General features: G+C 31.2%; 3 protein-coding genes across 3 annotated transcripts; 1 reads left to right on the forward strand and 2 right to left on the reverse strand.

The window, feature by feature from the left end:
- Positions 1-2089: 2089 nt before the first annotated feature.
- On the reverse strand, positions 2090-9143 carry LOC100784577 (beta-adaptin-like protein C). The gene is made up of 15 exons (XM_003540319.5): positions 8915-9143; positions 8091-8288; positions 7660-7773; positions 7261-7511; positions 6729-6864; positions 6441-6620; positions 6214-6306; positions 5471-5682; positions 5282-5345; positions 5021-5200; positions 4281-4373; positions 3611-4005; positions 3128-3317; positions 2841-3044; positions 2090-2633 (listed from the first exon to the last, which is right to left on the reverse strand). Exons 1-15 carry the CDS (start codon positions 8999-9001, stop codon positions 2334-2336), a joined length of 2697 nt encoding a protein of 898 aa, XP_003540367.1. The 5' UTR covers positions 9002-9143; the 3' UTR covers positions 2090-2333.
- Positions 9144-14107: 4964 nt separating this feature from the next.
- Positions 14108-18467, forward strand: LOC100790064 (hexokinase-3). Its single transcript, XM_003540330.4, has 9 exons — positions 14108-14601; positions 15609-15759; positions 15867-16049; positions 16199-16273; positions 16685-16840; positions 17075-17173; positions 17250-17377; positions 17785-17866; positions 17955-18467. The coding sequence occupies exons 1-9, from the start codon at positions 14330-14332 to the stop codon at positions 18321-18323; spliced, it is 1515 nt and encodes a 504-aa protein (XP_003540378.1). The 5' UTR covers positions 14108-14329; the 3' UTR covers positions 18324-18467.
- Positions 18468-20798: 2331 nt separating this feature from the next.
- LOC100305664 (ubiquitin-conjugating enzyme E2) lies at positions 20799-22619 on the reverse strand. Its single transcript, NM_001248019.2, has 6 exons — positions 22162-22619; positions 21779-21806; positions 21441-21668; positions 21279-21342; positions 21125-21184; positions 20799-21029 (listed from the first exon to the last, which is right to left on the reverse strand). The coding sequence occupies exons 1-6, from the start codon at positions 22278-22280 to the stop codon at positions 20986-20988; spliced, it is 543 nt and encodes a 180-aa protein (NP_001234948.2). The 5' UTR covers positions 22281-22619; the 3' UTR covers positions 20799-20985.
- Positions 22620-23168: the final 549 nt, after the last annotated feature.

Genomic DNA, 23168 nt, shown 5'->3' on the forward strand with positions numbered 1-23168 from the left:
AACAAATACACCTCATAAAGAAATGATACTCAAGTACATATTAGTTTTATTAAATCAATATAAATTTTAATTTAATGAGAAGAAACATATTAAAACCTAGTATAAGTTTTGGTTTAATAATAAAAATGAAAAGTTATACTAGAAAAAAACATTTCAAGTAAAACCTTTTTTATAAATTTAGTTAGCAAGTGAATTTATTATCTATTTGACTAAATATTATTATTATATTTTTATAAGTGAATATTATTATTATTATTATATAAAAAAATTTGATACAATAATTTAAATTTATGCATTTATTGTTCAATTTAATGCTTTAAAAAAGTTCATATTCGTATAAAACTTATTAGATTATTTAGAAGTCATTTTAAACCTTCTTAAAAAGTTTTTTTAAAAAATAAATAAAATTTTAAAATTAAGTAAGACTATTTAAACTTTAAAAGGACAAATCAAGCCTTAAAAATATCATTTTAATGCATGAGTATTTTTTCATAAAATCAAATCTTGTGTGGTAATTCTCAACATATTTAGTAGCTAATTTTAAATATTTATTATTAACTTTCTGACCTTGAAAGATAAAATGAAGATTGTACATGAAATCTTAAAGCTAATAAAGCTAATAATCAGCTTATTCAAAACGTTAATTTAAAATTTTAAAAGAAAAGGAAGTGTATATTTAAATCTATTTTAATGCATGACCATTTTTTTTTTATAAATTTTATGTGGTAATTCTCAACATAATTAGTAGCTAATTTTAAATATTTATTATCAACTTTGTGACCTTGAAAGTTAAAAATAAAGATAGTTTATGAAATTTTGAAGCTAATAATCAGCTTATTTAAAACGTCATTTTATACTTTAAAATCACTAAAGACATTAAAAAAATGGTCTGCAAATTTACTTTTATAAACAAGGGTATAAGAACAATTTTTTTTGTTAACAACCAACAAGAAGAATTAAAAAAAGTGACCAATGGTTATGACATATTTAGAATATTCTTTGTGCAAATATTAAATAATCACTATTTTTTTGGTCAAAAGGAGTCCAAGACATTAAGTATTACTCATAGTTGGGGAGAAAATATCAACAAAAGGCATGAAGAAAAAGGATGTCGTGTCTCAAACAAAAGCAGCAGCAAAGTAATGTGCCATTCAAAATTAACTACACGTAGTATTTAAAGCTGTAAAAGAAGCTAAAATATCATTGGAAGAGATTTTTATAATCGTTCACAATGGTTAAGAAATTATATATGAAGGAAGTACAATATATATTTTAAAATAAACTTTAAATTACTCATTTGGTCCCTATAATTCCACGATTCTTATCTTTTTCATTTTTATAGTTTGAAAGTAATTTTTTTAATCCTTATAATTTACATTTTAATTCTCTTTTAATTTTTATAGTGTAATTTTTTTAGTTTTTATAATTTGTTTTTAATTCTCTTTTAGTCCCTATAATTGAAAAGTGATAATTTTAATTCCTATACTTTTTATTTAATTCTATTTTAGTCCTTATCATTAAAATATGAGCAATATTATCAATTACAATTAACTACAAGAATATTAGCAAGTAATTCGTAACTAATTTATCTTAAGATAATTTGTAATAAAAAAATAATTGATAATTTATAACTAATTTGTAACTAATTAGTTTTATATACTTTTTAATAAAGACTAAAAGAGAATTAAACTATAAGGACTAAAAAGAATACTTTTAAACTACAGACACTAAAAGAGAATTAAAATATAAATTAAAAAAATTAAAAACATCACTTTCAAACTATAAAGACTAAAAAGGTAAAATCATAAAACTATAAAAACCAAATAAAATAGAAATGGAGGACTAAAAAAAATTGAATTTTTATTTCTAGAAGTCAACTCATCTCATTTTTCTTTCACTTTCTCTCCAACCTAAAGATAAAAAATAAAATAAAAAAACATCATTATCTATGTTTTCTTTCATCCACAGAATATAATTTACTCTATTATTGGCATGTGTTTGTTCAGTTTTAAATTTTAACCTCCCTTGATCCTCTCAAAACTTCTCCAGGAGCAAGCCAATTTTATAATTTTATGTAAATAACATGTAATTTGATACAAAATGTTAATAGCATCTAAGTAATCATTGTTTTTACAAATAAAGCAGAATATTACAAACCACCCAACCTTCCAACCAACGCTGTCCACAAGACCACAGCTATATATAGTGTAAAAAAATTCGGACTCACAACCCCTGTCCAAAATATCTATCAAAGATGCTAATAAAAACAATGTATAAACAAAATTAAATGAAAAAATTACAACATAAATAAAAAAATAATAATAGCGGTAATATTAGCTCCTGAGAAGAGTCTCGATGGCTTCGAAGAAAAATGCTGACATTTCAGGGCTTGGTGTCTTGATTGCACATTTGACGCCAGGGTTTCCGGCCATTGTGGTAAGTTCAATTAATAATGGTATCCCTCGAGGAATCTTAGCTGAGAAGTAAAACACATCCTGGTTTGCATTCTTGCGCTTTGCAATAAAGAACACGTTTGATGCAGCTAGTCGATCCAGTGTCGCTTCCACACCGCCAATCACAATGTCTGGGAAGTCCTTGGAAACCTCGTTTGAATCAGGAAGGGACCTCCAAGTCTGTAATACAGTTGATGATCAGCTTTCAATTTCATAAAATGGGGCAAAGTTATTGAATTTGTACAAAGTTTCACATTGTCCTCAGCCTTCTTTGTAACAAGTATAAAAATAGTCCCATTAAAGAAAGAAAAAAAATGAAAATTTTATTCACCAAAAAATAAAAAGTTTATTGCAGTGTGAAAGGAGCAAATGAATGAAAAGGAATACCTCTAAGAAAGCGGAACGTTCCATTCTACCATCCTCAGTAAAAAGTACATGGAATGAGAATTTATCATTAAAATACCACACAGGCTGTTGGTTGTTTTTTACAGCAACCTGCAAAAGTGAGCTAGGAGGACCTTGGGACATGTTCTGGAACATAACCATAGGAAGGAGTGTCCTAGTTGAGGTTCCAGGTTGCAATTGTGGAACCTGAAAGGCAACTAGCCATCTATTAGAACTTATTTTGATAGAAATCTCTAAGTAAAACTATATGGGCATCAGGCAATAATAACCTGGAGGGGTCCAGCAGCTGCTAGACCAAATGTGTTCTTGTTAAATTGAATCATGAAGCCATCAAGTGGAACATGAGTATTGTTCTCAAACAACATGCTGTAAAATATTTGGCCATCTTGCCTGGTCAGCTGTGCACTGATTTGAAAACCATGACCAACTGAGGTGGGAAGTACAATAGACAATGGAGGTCTGTAAGCAGGTCAGAAAGATCTAATTAAGCATGATTTCATAAAATGCAAAGTAATGAAGGTTTCTGAAACAGATAAATCGTTACGAATGTTGATAGGTTTTCCCAAGCTCATTTGGAAAAAGTATTAATATTTTATTAATAGACTGTGACATCACGAAAATTATCATTAATCACTATTTTCTATACAAAAGAAATAATATTTTAATCATAAAATAAATTAAATGCAACACTTCTAAAGGGCATAGCATATTACGGTAGGAAAAACCACAATTTACTTCCTAGTTTCACTCACCCAGTAGAAGTAGCTGGCTCATCAAGAGGAACAATAGAACTATTATCTGTGCCCATCAAATCACCAAGTAAATCAGGCACAGGCGCAGTAGGTGGAGGCGATGCCGGTGCAACAGACGCAGGTGCTGAATAGCTGGCACTAGGAGGTGAAGCAGGGCCATTAGCAGGATTTCCAGGTGACTCAGAATACCCTGTTTCACTTCCCTCAGGATAGTCATCGTCTTCGGTTTTCTGGGCAGACGAGTGTGTGCGGGTTACAAATGCATCTGGGGGCTTGTGATAGACAGAAGATAATGTAGCAATGTTGACAAGAAGCTCGTCAAGTAGAGAAGGATCAAGTTGGTTTGAGTCATCAGTTATCACAGGCTTCTCAGCTAACACAACATCCTTAGCTGCCTGCAGAAGATAAGCAAGGTACATCAAGGAACTATCATTTGCATGTGCTTAGGCACTGAAGTTTATTTAATGACTGACAAATGGTCAATCATAGTGTGTATACCTAATCCTTTGCACAGAATGATAAAACAAATGAATAACTTCTCTGTAAATAGTTAATAGTTAAATTCAGCTTGACAATTCAATCTTCAGTCGGGTATGCGACTCAACAGATTGGCCACATGTTGGAAAGGTCACAGACAAAAGAGACAGGATTCTGAATCAAGTAATCAAACCTCAGGGTCAGTTGAGAGGAGACGCCAATATATGTATGCACGATCTCGCAAATCAGGATTATCTGTTTCCACAGTGGCATTGTTCAAAACAACCTGTGATGATTAACAATAAAGTGAAACTTAGAATAGATGAATATGAAGAATAAACATGAAACAGCTGCTAGCCTTTTTATGGAACAATATAAAGGAGACTCTTAAAACCAACTTAGATAAGTGATGATAGAATGGTAGATTTGTCTTTCATACTTGGTTACTATAATTTTGGGAATTGTTTTAGATATAAATCTCAAAGATCCATTCTCAAATAATGCTGGGATTCCTTCTTTTTTTGTCTTGAAAAAAAATAGGATGCATTTGCAGACCATAACATGGAGGAAAACAAGTGTGCAGTGGTGATTGTAGTAGAAAAACCATACAAGTTTCTAAAACAAGGAAAGCACACAATTATCTAAGATATAAAACAACTGACAATAAAACATTTTTTTTTTATATACACATCAAGAAAGAGGGAAAGGAATGAATAGATTTGCATGCTTAGTAAAAAGGGTATTCCAACTTGGTTTTGCTTGAGAAAGGTCAGTACATCTTGCTTGTTAACCCTATCTATAATTCACAGATGGAAGTTTGAGGAGATCAAAGGTAGAGAAATGCTACCAAAAGATAGAGTACTAAATATATCCATTTCAATTGAAAAAACAAGTCACACACGTGTGAACAAAACATGCATTATGTAGCAGGACCTGAATCATCTGCTGTGGGCCTTCAGTTGGCTTCTTAAGGAAAAGTTTTACAGTAGCTGTCAACAATTGTAGTTGGACTTGTGCAGGTTCTTCAGGGAAACTTTCCAAGAAACTTTCAAGAAGCTCATCAGCATTGTCAATTCTCTCCGCATATTCACCAATAACCCAGATCATCGATGCCTATCCACAAAGGAAAGTGGATGAAAAGATAAGCATATGCATGCAAATGCAAAAATGACAACTGCAAAGGCACACAAAAACCTTGGCTTCAGGCTCATCCAGGGTATCTAAGTTCTCACAAAGTGTTGCAATTATGGACTCATATCTGCAAAAATGAAACAGGTTAAAATAAAGTATAAATATGATAATAAATGCTCACTTTGGATTCTTTTCTCTCCCCCCCCCCCCCCCTCCCAATAGAAAGATAAGAAATGATTATAGTAGTAGTACGTGTTGGGGTATCTTCTAAATATATCTTTGATAACAATGATAGCCTCTTGAACCACGTAATTTACTTTTATCTTGATCAATTCAAGCAAAACACTAATACATCTTTCAGCTGCTCTTTCTAATTTGATGGCACAACGACCAATTGCACGAACAGCTTTTCTAACGAAATCTACATCAACTTCAGTAGCATACTCCTTAAATTCCAATAAAACCTGCCAATATCGTTATCGAAAGGTCAACAAAAATCAAAAGTGACCCCATACATAATAAACCAAATAGAATAAAGCTGCAAGGACCAAAAGTTTTACCACAAAAACTGTCATGAGTGATCCATGTTTGGTATATCAAAGAGTTTTACGTTGGAGGGACCAAAAGTTTTACAAGGAAAAACAGTTCTACTAAATTAAATGGATACACAAATGATAAAGGTGCAATTCTGTTTCAAACGAAGAAACGGAATGTTAGTTTCATTAATGTAAAAGGATAGCTTGTTTTCAATAGAAGATATTTCATTAAAGAGCAGGACGAAAGTACAAGGATAAATTATCCTCCAAAACAGAACTATAACAATGAAAGAATTAAAATGGCTAAAGAATAAGTTTTATCCATGGGATAGGATAAATGATTAACACATCTTTGGTCATGGGTGCAGTTTTCACAAAAAACACTAGAAATCAGTTTTTACCAAATAAAAAAAATGTTGAGGGGGAGAGAAACACAAACTGAAAGAAAGTAATGCTTGCCTGATCTATATTTCGGTCTGAAGCGAGTTTTATCATAATTTCTAACTTTTCCATTTTCACATAGATGGGATCATTGTACTTGCAGAAGAACACCTACAGACAGAAAAAGAGCTCCAATATCACTGCATCCTCCACAACGGGGTACAGAAGTTTTTCACCAATGCCCAAGTGTATTATAAATTTATTATAGCTCTGAAAATTTCACAAACTAAAATTTAAACCGCTACCTTAATTTCATGTGCAAGAATTGTTGGTCTTCTTTGTACTATAAGATTGATATTCCGCAGGGCAACATACTGTATCTCAGGTTCTGCCGAGAGTAATGTCACAAGAGGAGGAGCCATCTTTTTGCAAAGATTCCGAGCAACATCAGTACTGGTGATGAGCTCCATTTGTTGAAGGATCATCTACATGTTATTATATACTGTGGTTAGTAAACCAGGAAAAATGTCATTTCTAAAGGATTAACACTGACACATGGAAACATAAAAGAAAAAGTTTCAGAAAAAAATCACCTTAACAGCTGATAGTACAACTGCACAATTGGCATGCTGTAACCGAGGTGTAACTCTTTCTACTATGTTTTCTGCCTCACGAGCATCAGCTGCCTTGTATCTAGAAAGAGCATCCAGTATAAAAACTTGACCCCATCTGGCACATTAAGTAAAAGCAAGTTATGTTAGACTCATTGAAGCAATATGTGATCAAACTTCAAAGATGGATTAGGAAAAAGACAAGATGATGACAACTAAAGCAATGACTAGTAAACTGCACAATTAACTGGACAAAATAATGCAGTGAAACTTTTTGGTCTTATGATACAAGAGATTCCCTCACGGCTTCCTCAAGAGTCAAGACTGTCACCCCCATTTGCTATTATTATATTATAATCTCTACAAAGGATGGTTTGTTAACATATATTGCCCTGAGGCAACAAAATCATAAGTAAACCAGCTGCTACTAGAGGAAGAGAAGTCACACTATAGCTAAAGTCAAACGTATTTTCAATTTCAATTATGGTAACAGATATATAAAACATAAACTTACTCTGTACATTCATTTAAAGCAGTGAGGAGCTTTGAGAGTGTGCTACTAGTGAGCTCAAAGATGGGTCTACTACTATTTTCCTGAATTTCAGCAAGCGCTGCCACCGCATTAGCTACAACCATTGGATTGTTATCAGATATCAAATCCTTCAGAGAATCCAAAAAACCCCTGTCCTCAACTAACTCTGCATTTATATCATAAAGCTTTGCAACACAAATAGCTGCTGTCTTACGAACATATGGATCATCGTCCTGTCAACATATCACATACAAGTAAGGGTTACAAATAGGTGGCCCTAAAAACACTTTGTCACTGATATCAACACAATAAGAAATCTATAGTGTAATTTTCAAACCCAATACTAGACACATGAGAATTATAACAGCCCTGTGTGAGTACCTTTAGGCATCTTTGAAGGGGATCACATAGATACTCAGTAATTTTATCGACACGAATACAGCCCATTGTCCGTACAGCTAAGGCACGAATTAAAGGATTTGGATCTTGTGAATCCTGTGCATCATTATATAAAATGAAATTAAAAAAAAATGCAACAAACAAATTCAGATTCGCTTCCATCAAAGAGAGTCAGGGAACAACACTCAGTTCATGAGTATTATTATCTATTCAATAAACATCTCTATTTGGGGTGGGGGGAAACCACCCTGAGGGTTAATGAAATACACATGATAAAATATAAGTTATAGTATTAAAGTTGGCAGCGCTAGATGGGGAGGGAAAAGGAAATATATGGTGGAGAGAAGCCAGGAATGAGGAAACCAATATACAAAGTTACAAACAAGCAAAGTAATGGTAATTCCTGCTTTTACCTTCACAAATGTATTCACTGCAAGTATCGCAAGATCAGGCTGGCTCTTTGCATAATTGATCAGATATAAGTAAACCAACTTTTTCAGCTCCAAATTCTCTGTTTGCATGCAATTCACCACATCTGTGAACAATGACGAGACATCCTTACCGACAGTCATTGCGGCAATCACCTTTTTCACGGCATCTTTTCTTTTATCCTACAAAACATGAAAAAGGAGAAGTAAAATTCCCATGCCTCCTTACATGCAATTTTCAACTATGGCAACAATAGAGAGACAAAGACTTCCAATAAAACATGTCCACCAATTCAAAACAGTGAAACAGAAATCCCATTGTGATCAGCTGTTAATCAGAACATCAACAAATCTTACCAATACAGTGATGTAATATAATACCCAATCGCGTGCTCGGTGATGACAATTGATAGAATGATACAAAATTCACATACGCTAACAATAAAAATCGTAAAAGGAAAACATGAACATAGCAAAGGGATGCATAGGTTAATTAAGTGAATATCATAGCATAGTGGAAGTTATAAAAGTTAAGACACAAAATCCACGGGGATCATAATTTAAAATTAAAACATAAACGAAGACGGCTAAATATAAAATATCAATGCACATTTGTATAAATCGGAATATTCAATCTTATTCATTCAGTCACTGTTTACGTATTGGCGAATTCTCTGATATTTAAAGCTCAAAATGAAAGGAAACGAAAATGCAGTGCGAAGGATCGGGCGAAGCATCCAAAAATGAGATCGAGAAACGAAAGGAAAAGAAAAAAGTGTATGGATCTGGAGAATGGGAAAAAAAAAAACCTTGTACTGCGAATTGAGCTCTTCTTTGAGCTCAGGGATTTCACCCTTCTTGGTGGTGGAGAAGTACTTGGAATCGTTTCTACTCATCTTCTCTCAATTTGCGCGCTTCGGCTTCTTCTTCTCCGTTTCCGTCCAGTGGTTTTGGCCAGGACACAAAACGTTACAATTACAAAACTAATATTTGGATCGGTTAACTCTGTCTGCGATACGAGTATCACAGTTACAAAAACGGTGTCGTCTACAAGCTATTCACAACTACGTTTAAAATGCATGTCTTTTGTTAAAATGTGGATTTTCATTTTATTTTTATCTCCCCAGGTGACAATCCTACTCCAAATATGATCAATAGACTATATAGTGAACATCTCCTTTCACAAAAAAAAAAAAAAAAACCTTTGATTTGTTATGTTACATAGACTAATTCTTTCTATCAGACCTGATTAATTATTATTGGACCTGTTAAATCATGGTGATAGTATTGTTTTTATTGTAAAAAAATGATGATTGAATATGTTACTTTGATGATTTTCAATAAAAAAAATATTTACTAATTCTTTAAGTATTGTTTTTGAGATAATAATTGACAAAATTATTGGCATTGGTATCAGTATCCTTCAAATTCATCTTTACATGTGCAATAGGGAAAAATATGCACTTAAACAAATTCAAACACATTTGGATTAAGTTAAGGTTAGTTTAAATAATTAACATGATTTAAATCAATTCAAAATAACTTAAATTGTTTAGGCTTTTCTATAAATCACATGTATGTTTTATGAAAAATAAATTGGTTAAAGCTGAATAACATCATTGTAAGTTATAAAGTTTTTCCTTCAATTTTTTTACACAATTATATATTAAGACTCAAACTCAAAAGCACTAATCTTTACCTACATACTCAATAGGAAATTAATTTGGATTTGGCACTGTAGTAAGTGCTTATAATGTTTGATTGTATTTTTTGCCCCATTTAATTTTCAATTCATGATCTTGGAACTTTTTTTTAGTTGTGTGCTATTAGTTCCCTAAGTTTTTTTTTTTTTATTGCTCTTTAATCTTCATCTTGACTCTAATGTGGCAACTACTATAAGATTCACCCACAAGGGCTTGATTTCCCAGGTTCATGTTTGGATTGCAGTTTTCAAACTGAGTTTACAAAAACATTCTAAAGATGGCTGAAAACAAAAATAACGAGAAGGTGTTTACTATTGGGAAGTGGAGATGATCCATAGCATGCTAGCGTGTGGATAATGGTAGTAGTACAATCCGAGCATTCTTAGAAAAGAAAACATGTTTATTCAACTCAAATCTATAACTATAAAGTTTTAGAGTTAAATCCTTCTTAAATAAATATTTACTTTCATACGCAAAAGGATAAGTTATACTATATATAAACAAAAATATTTGAGTTTCAGAAAATATATTTTTAATTGGGTCTCACACATTTCTACTTGAACATAAAATTATATATTAAATTACTACTTTTATATGAAAAATAACACTTTTATGATTTTTTTAATAAAAGTCATAATATTTTAGAAAGGAAATATATATCTGAACCTATTAATTATTTTTTATGAGTCCTGCATCTCTGCAAAATCTATTTTATTAAATTGATGATTATGGATTGGAAAACAGAAAGAAAAAAAAAAGAGAGTATGTTACAGAAGTGGCAATAATAATGTTACTTTTATTATTTTTTATAATCTGAAAAAAGAAAGAAAAAGAAAAGATAGGGTGTGGTGCGACTTGAAACAGGAGAGAAGGCAGATGCAGTGAACTGAGTATACGGTGCGTGTGTTTAGCTTTAGTTGAGCGTCAGTGAGCTGAGCAAGACAGCTGGACTTAGCGGAGGCCAGCTGGCATTGTACGAATCTAAATACGGAGCTACCATCGCCGCTTCTGTCTCTTTTTTCTTCTTTTCCTTTTTAAATACACACGCGGCTGTGTCTGTATCATATGTATCTTATAACTATACATAATTTTATCTTTTAATTATACATGAGCATGAGATTAATTTTTAACTTTATTTAAGAAATTTATAGCTTAAATGAATCTCAAATGGAGTGCTAGTACTAATTAATAAAATCACTCCTTTTCTTATAAAAAAATAATAACAAATCATTACTTTTTATTTTATTAAATTAGAATAATAATAAATCTCGTCCTCTTCGAGGTTGGGGACCATAACACGAGTGTACTGTATGCACTACACTGACCTAAATGCCCTAAAGTCATATTGGATTTACAGTCTTACCCTTCCTTTGGTTTTGGTTGCTTTGAACGTTGGTTGATGATGATTTTCCGACAAAAGAAAGAGAATTTTAGTATTTAGTATCTACACGAATAAAAAATATGTTCTGCCCGATTTGAGAATAATTACTTCTAATGAAAAGCATATAAATAATTTATTTTCTCTTTCTTTTCCATTTGAGATGAAAAATAATAGAAAATAATAAGACTCCCTTAAATACCATTGTTATGCATCTATTTTATTTACAAACATATATTAAATAATTAAATAAGTAAATAAGTAAATACATTATAAGATATTGATACATTTTAAGACATGTACTCATCTTCAAATTAGACGGTCTTTATCTTTTTATTTGAAAATAAAAACTATGACATTTCATAAAATCTGTTTCTTTTTAGTTTTTGAAAAGGTTACAAACTCACTTTGACTTTAGTAAAAACAATTCATTAGAAATGCCATAAAAATTAAAATGAAGCTCACAAGAATAATATGAAATCCTAAAAGCATGTATTCTTATAGAAAATATTTCCTTCATTTCATTTTGACTTATGTTTTAAAGTTTTTTTTTACAAAGATTGAAGAAAACAAGCACTCCAAGACAATAGTATTTATTAGGGACCAATTTTATTGAAATATCCTTACTTTAATTCTTATTTAATTTCAATAATGTGTTATTAAATATATTTTAATATAAAAATATTTATTAGAAAACAAAATTGGAATAAATATTTTCATATTTCACTGGTAATAAAAAAAATCAATCAATATAATTTTTTTAATGTTAAAACATCGATCATTTATTCATTTTAGAATGAGGAGAGTACTAATTTTCTTGTTTGCATAGGTCTCACGTTTATTCTTCAGTTGTTTAAATGAAAAATAGCAAGAGAAAAATTTAAATTTAAATTAAAAATAAAAAAGGAGAGGAAATTTTAAAATTGTTTCTTAAAACTGTTTTTTCTTTTTATGCTATTTTTAATCGAGTGAAATAAAATATACTATTATTTTTTTTTCTTTTTTTCTTTTTCTTTTATCAAATTTAGTGTTAATGTTTGATCTTGCTTGAACAAAATTGTCTTATACTAAAGATATTTGTGAGAAATTAAAAAAATTAAACATGATTTTCTAACACAATTTTTATGTCTCAGTCAAATAATTAGAGTCGCGTCTTTTTATTTATTTTACAATTCATTTATTATTTAGTATGCTAAAAAATGTGTAATGGATAATGAATTGCTATCTGTTAGTTTTATTGAAAAAATGTTGTTCGGATTATTTGAATGAATAAAAGCTAATACACTAAGTGAAACTTGATCGAATAATTTAATTTGTGTTTTTTCTCTCTCATGAAATTAAGGTATTTTTTTATAGTGATTAAAATTACCTAAGTGAATTTTATCTATTTTATCAAAGCTGTCTTCATAAGAACAACCAATGAATTGAATTTCTATTAATATGTTTAATAAACTCAATTATCTATCAAATGAATTATGAGAAGTGCTAGCAACACGTCCTTTTTAATACACATTCTCTATCAATAATTAAAATTTATTAAAAAAATTCAAAATTAAGAAAAAAGACATATAATAAGTAAGATCTACAAAAATTTATGATTTTTCATAAATTTCAATCATATTAGTAGCATTTAACTTATCTTTTTTAGCGACACATTAACTCTATAGAAAAAAAATGTTCTATAAACGTTACTATATATAACCTAAGTTTTTCTTATATGTAATTTAATTAATCTCTTCAACTTAATTAATTAAATTTGTTGAACTTGTGAGCAATCTTGAAGTTGATCACCTTCTAATTCAACTTTAATAACATTGCCCTCCATGGTCAATGATGAAACTAGTAACAAGAAGGCACTAGAGCAGTGTCATAAACTGTTTTCTAGTTTGAGAAGAAATTCTGTCAGACAATATAATCTACTACAACTTTCAATTCAAGTAATGTGAATTGAATACTCCGAAGACCGTAGTATCTCCACACTTACAAGTTACAATGACAAGTATTGAACATTTTTCATGTGACATACTAACATTTACCCCTTGCAACTAAATTTTTGAATTATTATTTATTTAATTTTAATTTATTTTTATTTAAAATTTGAATAATTATTATAATGTGAGTGAACTGTCCTTTACCTTTCTTAGAAAATGTGATGTCTCTACTGCTCTTTGAACAAATATTATCTTTTTTATTTGATGTGCCTCTTTCACATTTTTTTAAAAATTTGCATGATAATTAAGAATTTTTTTTTTATATAAAACTTATATCATCTTAATCAACTTCATACATATGAGATCTTCTTCAAGACTCTTCTTTGTTTGAATTTCTATTTGTGTTATACTGTCTCTTAAATTATTATTATTTATTTATTTATTTCATGACTCTTAACAACCATCGATGTCATCGTATTAGTAAAATTTACTTACCTTCATGTGTATGGATGACAAAAGAGATAGTCATCACAACGTGGATTATCCCTTTACAAGGAAACCCACAGGAAATTCAGACTTTTGAAGCCATAGTCATGGATCCAAGGGTAAGAGTTAGTAATGAATGTAATTTATTACTAATTACTGCATGAATATTTATTTTGAGTGGTAATTAATAATCATTAACGTTGTATTAAAACTAGTTTTAAGTATTTTGTTTGCTTAAAAAAAGTATTTGGTCTCTTCAAATAAAATATTACTTCGTTATTGTCATTATTTAAGAAAGAAAGAGGTTAGAATGAAAAGAAAAGAAAAGAAAAGTGCGATAGACAGACAGTCGACTAGTCGAGTCGAGCGGAAGTCAAAGCTGGGAGTGGCAAACGGTAAAGAATTGGGAACGAGAAATCCGAAATTTTGCAATGTGTCGGGGGCAAATATGTCATTTGGTCCTCTACATGTGTTCATTCCAATTGCTTAAATAGTGCTGGGAAGCCGCCGCGTCTCTCTTCTTTCTTTCCTTTCTCTTTCTCTCTTTTTCCATTCATTCCCCACTTTACCGGTAACCGTCGCCGGCGTGGAGTCGCCGGAGCGTAATGCTATCATCTGCGGAACTTGAACTTCGTTTTCTTCGATTAAGTCGAGGATAGGGAGACAGCGTGCATGTCCAAACGGAGGAAGCGGCGGCGCGGTGGGATGTAGTTTGGTTTGGATTTGATGGGCAGAGTGATGGTGGGAGTGGCGGTGGGGCTGGCGGCGGTGGCGTGTGCGGTGGCGGCGGTGGCGGTGGGGCAGAGGATGAGGAGCAGAGGGAATTGGAAGAGAGTGGCGAGGGTGTTGAAGGAGGTTGAGGAAGGGTGCGAGACATCGGTTGGGAGGCTGAGGCAGGTGGTGGATGCTATGGCCGTTGAGATGCACGCTGGGTTGGCATCAGAAGGTGGTTCCAAGCTCAAAATGCTTCTCACATATGTTCATAATCTCCCTAATGGGTAATCTAATCTATTCGTTAATTCCTTTCTGCTTTGCTATACTCCATTGACATTCAATCATATCATGTTTTCTTTGTTGCCACTGGGAATGATTCTGTTAACTTGTTGATTGGAGCATGTTAAGTTCCACAATAGTAGAATGTTTTCCGGTTCCTTTCCTGTCTTTTTTCATTTTTATTATTATTACTAAAAGATAATTACTTTTTTAGGTTAAATTTAAATATATTTTTCGTCTTTTAATTTATCAAGATTGTTTGATTTAGTACTCAAATATTTTATTTATTTTCAGTCCTTTAATTATTTTATTAAATAATGTGGTTTTAATTTTTCATCAATTAAATTAAAAACATGTGTAACGAGAAACTAAAATTATATTATTTTGTTAAATGTAGGTACTAAAAAGAAATAAATTCTTATAGGGACTAAAACGAATAATTACGGTGTTTTGTAGGACAATATATATATAATTTTTATTTTTCTGTTTGCGCTTTTATTATGCATATATTTTATTGTATACTGTTTTGAAATATATACATTGTATATTGTTTTGAAATGTATACATTGTCAATTTGCTCCTTTGACATTGTTCGTATATTATGACCGTTTTTTTTTTTTGGCATTATTCCTTGAGAATTCTTAGATGATGTACCGTGCAAGAAATTTTAGAATTGGTCAACTGTGAATTTCTGTTTTCTGTTAATACTATAGCATCATTTTAAAATTTTAGGAATGGTGCTAAGTTCGTGTGCATTACTTGGAATCTGGGTCAAAATTCACCCAGTGGAATCTAGAGATGGTGCTATGATGAGCATCCGCAGTGCACTTACTGCTATCATTTCATTTATGAAGAGAAAGTGATGTTTACATCTTATGAACATGTTTGAGCATAACTTTTTAACTGATTAAGAAATTTAGTTGATGAATAGATTTGTTGGTATCCTCATACATTTTTGATGATTGCATGGATTAAATACTGAAGTGTTATATTCATGTTATTCTTTGATCAGGACTGAGAAAGGAACATATTATGCACTAGATCTTGGGGGTACTAATTTTCGGGTTTTGCGGGTTCATTTGCATGGTCAACAATCTTCTGTTTTGGAACATGAAGTAGAGCGACAGCCCATTCCTCAAAATCTAATGACCAGCACAAGTGAGGTGACTTAATCTTCTACTCTTTTGGTGTTTCTCTGGCTTCCCCTTTTCTCTTTGGGGCAGGGGGTTCTTTTAGTATAGTAGAATGTAATTGATTTTGCTGCTTGCAGGATCTCTTTGATTTCATTGCTTCTTCATTAAAGGAATTCATTGAGAAAGAAGGAGACGGTTCCGAGCTTTCACCGGACAGAAGAAGGGAACTTGGATTCACATTTTCTTTCCCTGTGAAACAAATGTCTGTTTCCTCTGGCATTTTATTAAAATGGACAAAAGGGTTTTCCATTGTAGATTTGGTTAGTTCGTTGGCTTTCAATCAATTTGAATATGAAAAACTTATATTCATAGAGATCTTGAACTGAAGGAGTTTTTGACAATACCAAAGCTATATATTTGAATTTGAATAATATAACAAATATTAAGTGCAAAAACTGTTTGTTGTCAGGTAGGAATAGATGTTCCTGCATGTTTGCAGGAAGCATTGACAAGAAAAGGACTAGACGTGCGGGTGGCTGCATTGGTAAGGACTTCTTTCTTTTTCCTGGGGTTATGATCATATTACATTTTTTTGCGTTGTTACCACTGAAATTTGTTTCTATCTTTTCATGTCACTGTTATGCAAGTTGGGTCAATTTCCCATATCACTTTTTCCATTAATAAGTTATATTGTTTTAGGATATACTTAATGTTCTTATAGGATGTCTGAATTTTGCCAACTGTTATCATTATGTTTATCTCCATGCTTCCGCTCATCTGGAGGTTTTACTGACTTATCCAAACACCATGTGTTGTGTTTTAACTTAGAGGGTATGATTTATAAGTCCCTAATTTCTTATTAGGAACAGTGTGCATTGTCTTATTGTCGTGTATAATAAATCCTTTTGGTTTCATTGTATTACTTGAAACATGATTTTGTGTTCATTTTAATCAGGTCAATGATACTGTTGGAACATTAGCTCTTGGACATTATCATGACTCAGATACTGTTGCTTCTGTAATAATTGGCACTGGTACCAATGCTTGCTATTTGGAACGGGTTGATGCTATTATCAAGTGTCAAGGTCTTCCTACAACATCAGGATACATGGTATTGCTCTTTTTTTTTGTTTGTTTTTTTTTTCACTTTTGTTTATTGTCTTGTTTTGAACCTAGTATAAATCTTCTGTTTATTAGGTTGTAAATATGGAATGGGGAAACTTTTGGTCATCTCATTTACCAAGAACATCTTATGATATTGATTTAGACTCTTTTTTTGTTTGTTTTTTTTTCACTTTTGTTTATTGTCTTGTTTTGATCCTAGTATAAATCTTCTGTTTATTAGGTTGTAAATATGGAATGGGGAAACTTTTGGTCATCTCATTTACCAAGAACATCTTATGATATTGATTTAGACTCTGAAAGCCCTAATCCAAATGATCAGGTTAGGTTCTGCTGCTCATGAATCCTGTTGCTTGATTCAAGATGACTCAAATCAGATTTTGCTAATTTTGATGTAGGGTTTTGAGAAAATGATATCTGGAATGTATCTTGGTGACATCGTGAGGAGAGTCATTCTAAGGATGTCGCTAGAGTCAGATATGCTTGGACCTATTTCTTCCAAACTTTCAATGCCCTTTATGCTGAGGTGTGTACTGTAACCCAGGCATGCATTGTGAATGTAGAGACAGACTAACAACTGAACATGAAAGCATATATTATTCAAAATTGATATGGATATCCATCTCTGCTTGATCAACTCTGCTGATTATAAATGAAATCCTAGAGTTTTTCTATTAATTGTTAGGATTTCGTTTATTTTTTATGATCAATTTTAGTGCCTGGTACTTGGATAATCAATTATTCTTTTATTTTTCTTTTTTCTCCCAATAATAAATTTTCAGAAAGTCCTCAGATTGGGATTCTTAAGTTTGGGTTTTATTACTGGAATGGATTGCATATTGTCAAGTTTATGATGTTCCTGTAGCTAATTATTCGCTTCCAATTCTCAGATTTGACCTCGATTTCTTCAACTATTTTCTTGTGCAATTTCAGGACTCCTATGATGGCTGCCATGCACGAGGATGATTCTCCCGACTTGAGAGAAGTAGCAAGAATCCTTAAAGGCATCCTTGAGGTAAACAAGTCTGACACCATATCTTTTGTCCTTAAAAAGTCGGTCAAGTCTAACAATCATTCCTTATGTTTGGCTTGTGCGGTCTCAGATTCCTGATGTTCCTTTAAAGTTAAGAAAAGTTGTGGTGAAGGTGTGTGATGTGGTGACTCGCAGAGCGGCACGATTGGCAGCTGCCGGCATTGTTGGTATCTTGAAGAAGATTGGTAGGGATGGGAGTGGTGGCATCGCAGGTGGGCGAAGAAGTGATATGAAAATGAAAAGAACAGTTGTAGCAATTGAAGGAGGTTTGTATTCTAGCTATACATTGTTTAGGGACTACTTGCATGAAGCTTTGAACGATATATTGGGGGAAGATATTGCCAGGCATGTAATTCTTAAGGTCACTGAAGATGGATCAGGCGTTGGAGCTGCACTGCTTGCTGCCTCGCATTCATCATATGATGTAGATACAGTATAGCTGCTATATGTATGTATACATGTAATCATGTAAATCAGAAAGAAAATTTTCCCTCTTTTTAATTAATCTCTGTATAAAGGAAGGTTATGTCTATTCTTTGTTAAGATCATTAATATTAATATTATTCTTGTCGATTTTTTATTAGTAGGAAATCTTTAATGTAATTCTCGTCAAGTTTGGATGTGACACAATGGTACTGTGCTATTAGCCATTAAGAAATCTTTAATGAATTAGCGGGTTTTGGAAATGATTGTTTATTAAATAGTCGTTTATTTTTCAAGAATAATTTGTTTTGTTTTTTTTTTTTTTTGGTTACAGAAAAAAATTTGGTTACAAATATACAAATGCTTTTTTTAAAAAAAAAAAAAAAAGAAGAGCTTGAAATTGTATAAGCATTTGTTTTCGTGAGAAATTTTGGAATGGATTTGCGTTTATTGTTTTTTTTCCTTTACTCTAGTTTGCCTAGAATGTTTGGGAGAGGGGAAAAAAATAAGAAAGAAAGAAAAAAAATTGAAATTTTAATCAAAGAAAAAATAGAATAATAAAAAGTTTAAATTTTTGTTTCTAAAATCAACTATTTTCTTTTTTTTTTTTCACTTTCTCTCTGATTGAACAAAAGATAAGATATCGTCATTAGTGTTTTTTTTCCTTTTTTTTTTTGACTTCCATCTCTTCCAAACGGATTAATAGTTTTGAAATTATTTAATTTGATGGTGTTATCATTAAGTGTTAATAATAAAACATTCCAAACTCCAAAGGCTGGACATGTCATCATTGTGTGTCAATTTTTCTTTTTAAGTATTCTGCATTTTTGTTTTTTTTATTAAATATTGAATTGGTACTGTGCGAAGCACGGCTGGACTGATTCGTGTTAACAGAAACATAGCACTTGATGGCCCTGTTTTCCGCCCAGGGGCATATTATTACTATTGTTCTTCTCTGATGTCCAAGTCATGGAATTATATTACATGTTTCTTTACAAAAAAATTGAATGTCTTTAAATGTGAGATTTTGGATAATTAAAAAATTATTCGTTTTTTTTAACTTATACTTATTGGTATCTTAAATACAAAATAAAATTCTTAACTCTTCCAATAAAGATATTTGGTGGAAGAAAATTACCTTATTATAGTATTTTGTGTAATTATTTTTTAAGGCATTATCTTAAAAGATATAGTATAAGAGACGAATTGTTCGTATTTTCAAATTTAAAAATTGAACAAAATAATATAATACTTGTAAAATAGTTTGAATAAGAATATGAATTCAATTTGGGACATCCCATTTTTTTGCTATTCTCACCCTTTCTTTTCCAAAAACTGGTGAAAGGACCATTATGTTCCTCCCTCCTTTTTTTCCTACACCTCCATTTTTTTGCTATTCTCACCCTTTCTTTTCCAAAAACTGGTGAAAGGTCCATTATGTTCCTCCCTCCTTTTTTTCCTACACCTCCCCTCCCCCTCACTTTCCCCTTATCAGCACCCCCGTTCCTCTTTTTCTATTTTCTTCCTTTGTGATTCTATTTTCATATTATATAACGGAATCATATATACAATTAAATCGTAATTCTTTTATATATCTAAAAATTTAATGTCTGGGCTATTTATCTAAACTCAAATACGTATTTGAATTTAAATATATAGCAAAATCATAATTCTATTATATATTTTTTATTTTAATTATTAATTTGTGATAAAGTCACCTTTTTAATATTTATCGGATAAATTATTATATAAATTATCTTAATAACGATGCATGCTGTCTCTTTTAATAGTAATAAAATTAGTTATGATTTTAATTATCTTTCAAATTTTAAATTAATGATGACACAAATTATTATTTTTAATTATAATCGAAATAATTGTGATACAAATTAGTATCATATAATAATTAGTTAAATTAATGACAGCTTCAATCGTAATTTTTTAATAAAAAATGGTAAGTTTAAATTATATAATGGAATTATACTTCCATATTTTGGGGTAAAAAAAATACTTAAAACATGTTAAATATGATTCCGTTTATACTTCCCATATTTTGGGGTAAAAGAAATACTTAAAACATGTTAAATATGATTCCGTTTAGACAAGTTGAACAGCGGAAAAAGCTCATCGGCCGTGTGCGTTGGATTTATTTTTTATTTTTGCTGCATTTTGTTTTTCATTAATAATTATTACAAATAACTTTGTTCTGTTTTTTAAAAAAAAAATTAAGAAAATAAGATATGATCGTAAAATAATTTTAAATTGTCATTCCTTTATGATTATCAAATTGTTAAAAATAATTTATAAGTGGGTTTATATAAACGCCCTAATGTATCGTTTAAGATCGTTATTAAAACTTAAATTTTAATGCTACTCCATGTACCACATGTACCCAGTAGCGGGCCTAGGTAGCTGACTGAAAATTAACGAGTAAGATGATCACATCACACAAAGCAGTAACACAACACAAAACGACGAAAAACAAAATCTTTTTTTTTTTAACTTCCAATTGTAAAGAAGAGAAAGAAACATGCAACAATTCGTAAATTGTAAGATTATATTATATGAAAGCAGGCCCATCAGAAAAGGACACCTAAAAACAAATAACGGCTTCATCCTTTCTCTTCTCAGAAGCAGACTCTATGGACCCTTCCTTCTTCTCTCCTGCAAAAGACTGATCAATTTGCAGATTTGTACAACTTCTCCACCATCTTCCTGTATTCTGTACATCGAAAACACATTTTAGCTCTCTTCAGGAACCCCAAACATTCAAATTCATTGATGTTTCAAAGATATAATTATATTAATGTTTTTTACCTTCTTGATTGCTCCAAAGCTGTGCTGCTTGTTGGTTTAGTGGTGAACTAATGTTTGGCTCTAAATTATGACAAAAACAAAAAAGTAAGAAGCAAAAACAAAAAAGAAAACAGACATGAGAGAGCATTAGTCACAAAGAGACTTTTCAAGTTACCTCCAAGCAGACTTTGGATAGATAGAAGAATTGTTCTGACATCATAAGCAGATGACCATTTATCCTATAAAACCACAAGAAAATAAACAAAAACTTCAGAATATAGAGTGGCAATGGAAGAACACAATTAATATTTGATCTACAAATTGTCACATCGAATACCTGGAGTATGTCCAAGCATATGTTGCCATGCACATCAAAATTGGGGTGGAAGCAGGTTGTTTCAAACTTGACTTTTGGAGGCTTGAAAGGGTAGTCATTGGGGAAGGAGAGTGATAGCTTATACTCTGTGCCTTCAAACACAGTATCTTTGCTTCCTGTTATTGTTCCCTTCCAGAAGAATATGTTGTCCTCCTCAGGAAACGCAGATATCCCAGAATCTCCACTCATCTAACAATCCACCCAAAAAACCAAACAAAAATCAACATATTCTCCCACAGCTAGACAAAATTAAATCATTCATAATTGATATCAAGATCAATTGTACATGCTTTTCTTACCATCAAAGCCATCAATTCAGATTGCAGCCTGTTTCACAACACAAAACAAGGAACGAATTAGATATAAAGACAAACGAATAAACCACAAATTTAGTCCCTCAATCATAATTCTTTCTCTCATATAATCCTTAAATATTGAATATACATAAACTTAATCTCTAAATTGATATAGTTTTACCAACATTCAGGTATCCATTTTATGGATAGTAGTACTCATCATGATTTCTAATGCACTTAAGAAAAAATAATATATAATTTTATTTGTCACTTTAAAAACTATTTAGAAGAGATAATAACACTTTAGACATGAAATTGAAAGTTTATTTTAAAGACAACAGAGAAAAGAAGAAGAAAGTGGCATTAGGATGTAAGAAAGAAAAAACCTTTTGAGTACAGATTGAGAATCAACAGTCTTAGAAGGATGTAGAGGCTGCTTAGTGGGAGGAGCAATGTTGGATTGAGCAGATTCAGTGTTCCCATGAATGTTATTAGTGGCAGCCATATTGTGTTGATTGAATGAATAACAATAGAGTTGCAGAAAGAAAGAAGGAGAAGAAGGAAAACAGTGATCTGAATCTGAATCTTCCTTCTTGCAAAGAGGGAGAGAGAAGAAGAAGAAGAAAGAGGGGTTGTGTTCGTGAATGAATGAGATGAGAAAAGGTGTGGCTTAAAAAGGTTGTACTAGCCGTTGCGGAATTCACCAAACCCTATTTGCGTAAATTGTTCAAATAATTTGAACGTTGCAACAAAAGATCACAACGCAACGGCTAATAGCCACAAAAACACTCTTCAAGCAATCAGAGGCCCCGTCCCCCAAATGGGTTGTGTAACCCTACTTTGCTTTCCTTTTCGGCCAGCATTCAATATTTTTTATGACACAAATATTGTATATATATTTTTTGAAGTGATGATAAATTTATTATATTAATTCATACGTGCCAAAAAAAAAATATTATTCTTATTGATTGATTTGGTCTGGCCAAATTAAAAGGAGATGAGAATAATATTAGAGGACAAACAAGGGGGAAAAGGAAGAAAGAAGAAAAATAAAAATTTATTATAATTATTAAAAAATACTCAAACCCCACATCAGTTAAAAGTAATTTCATATTAGAATATATAAGTGAAGAATAACTTATACTCTTTGAGTTAGGCCTCTCACATTATTCATTTTAAGAATAATAAATAAGTTACTATTAATTTAATATAAAGGTTTTAGCTGAATTATAAAAATACAAAAAAATATAATTTTAGCTGAATTATGTACTTTCTTTTTTTAATTTACATAGTTACTTTTTTTAAAAAGATATATTTTAAAATTATAATTATAATTCAATTTTGATTACATGTCAAAGTTATTATAAACATATATAAAATAATATGCTAACTT

Source organism: Glycine max, chromosome 12 (assembly GCF_000004515.6).
Source record: "Glycine max cultivar Williams 82 chromosome 12, Glycine_max_v4.0, whole genome shotgun sequence".
NCBI lineage: Eukaryota > Viridiplantae > Streptophyta > Magnoliopsida > Fabales > Fabaceae > Glycine > Glycine max.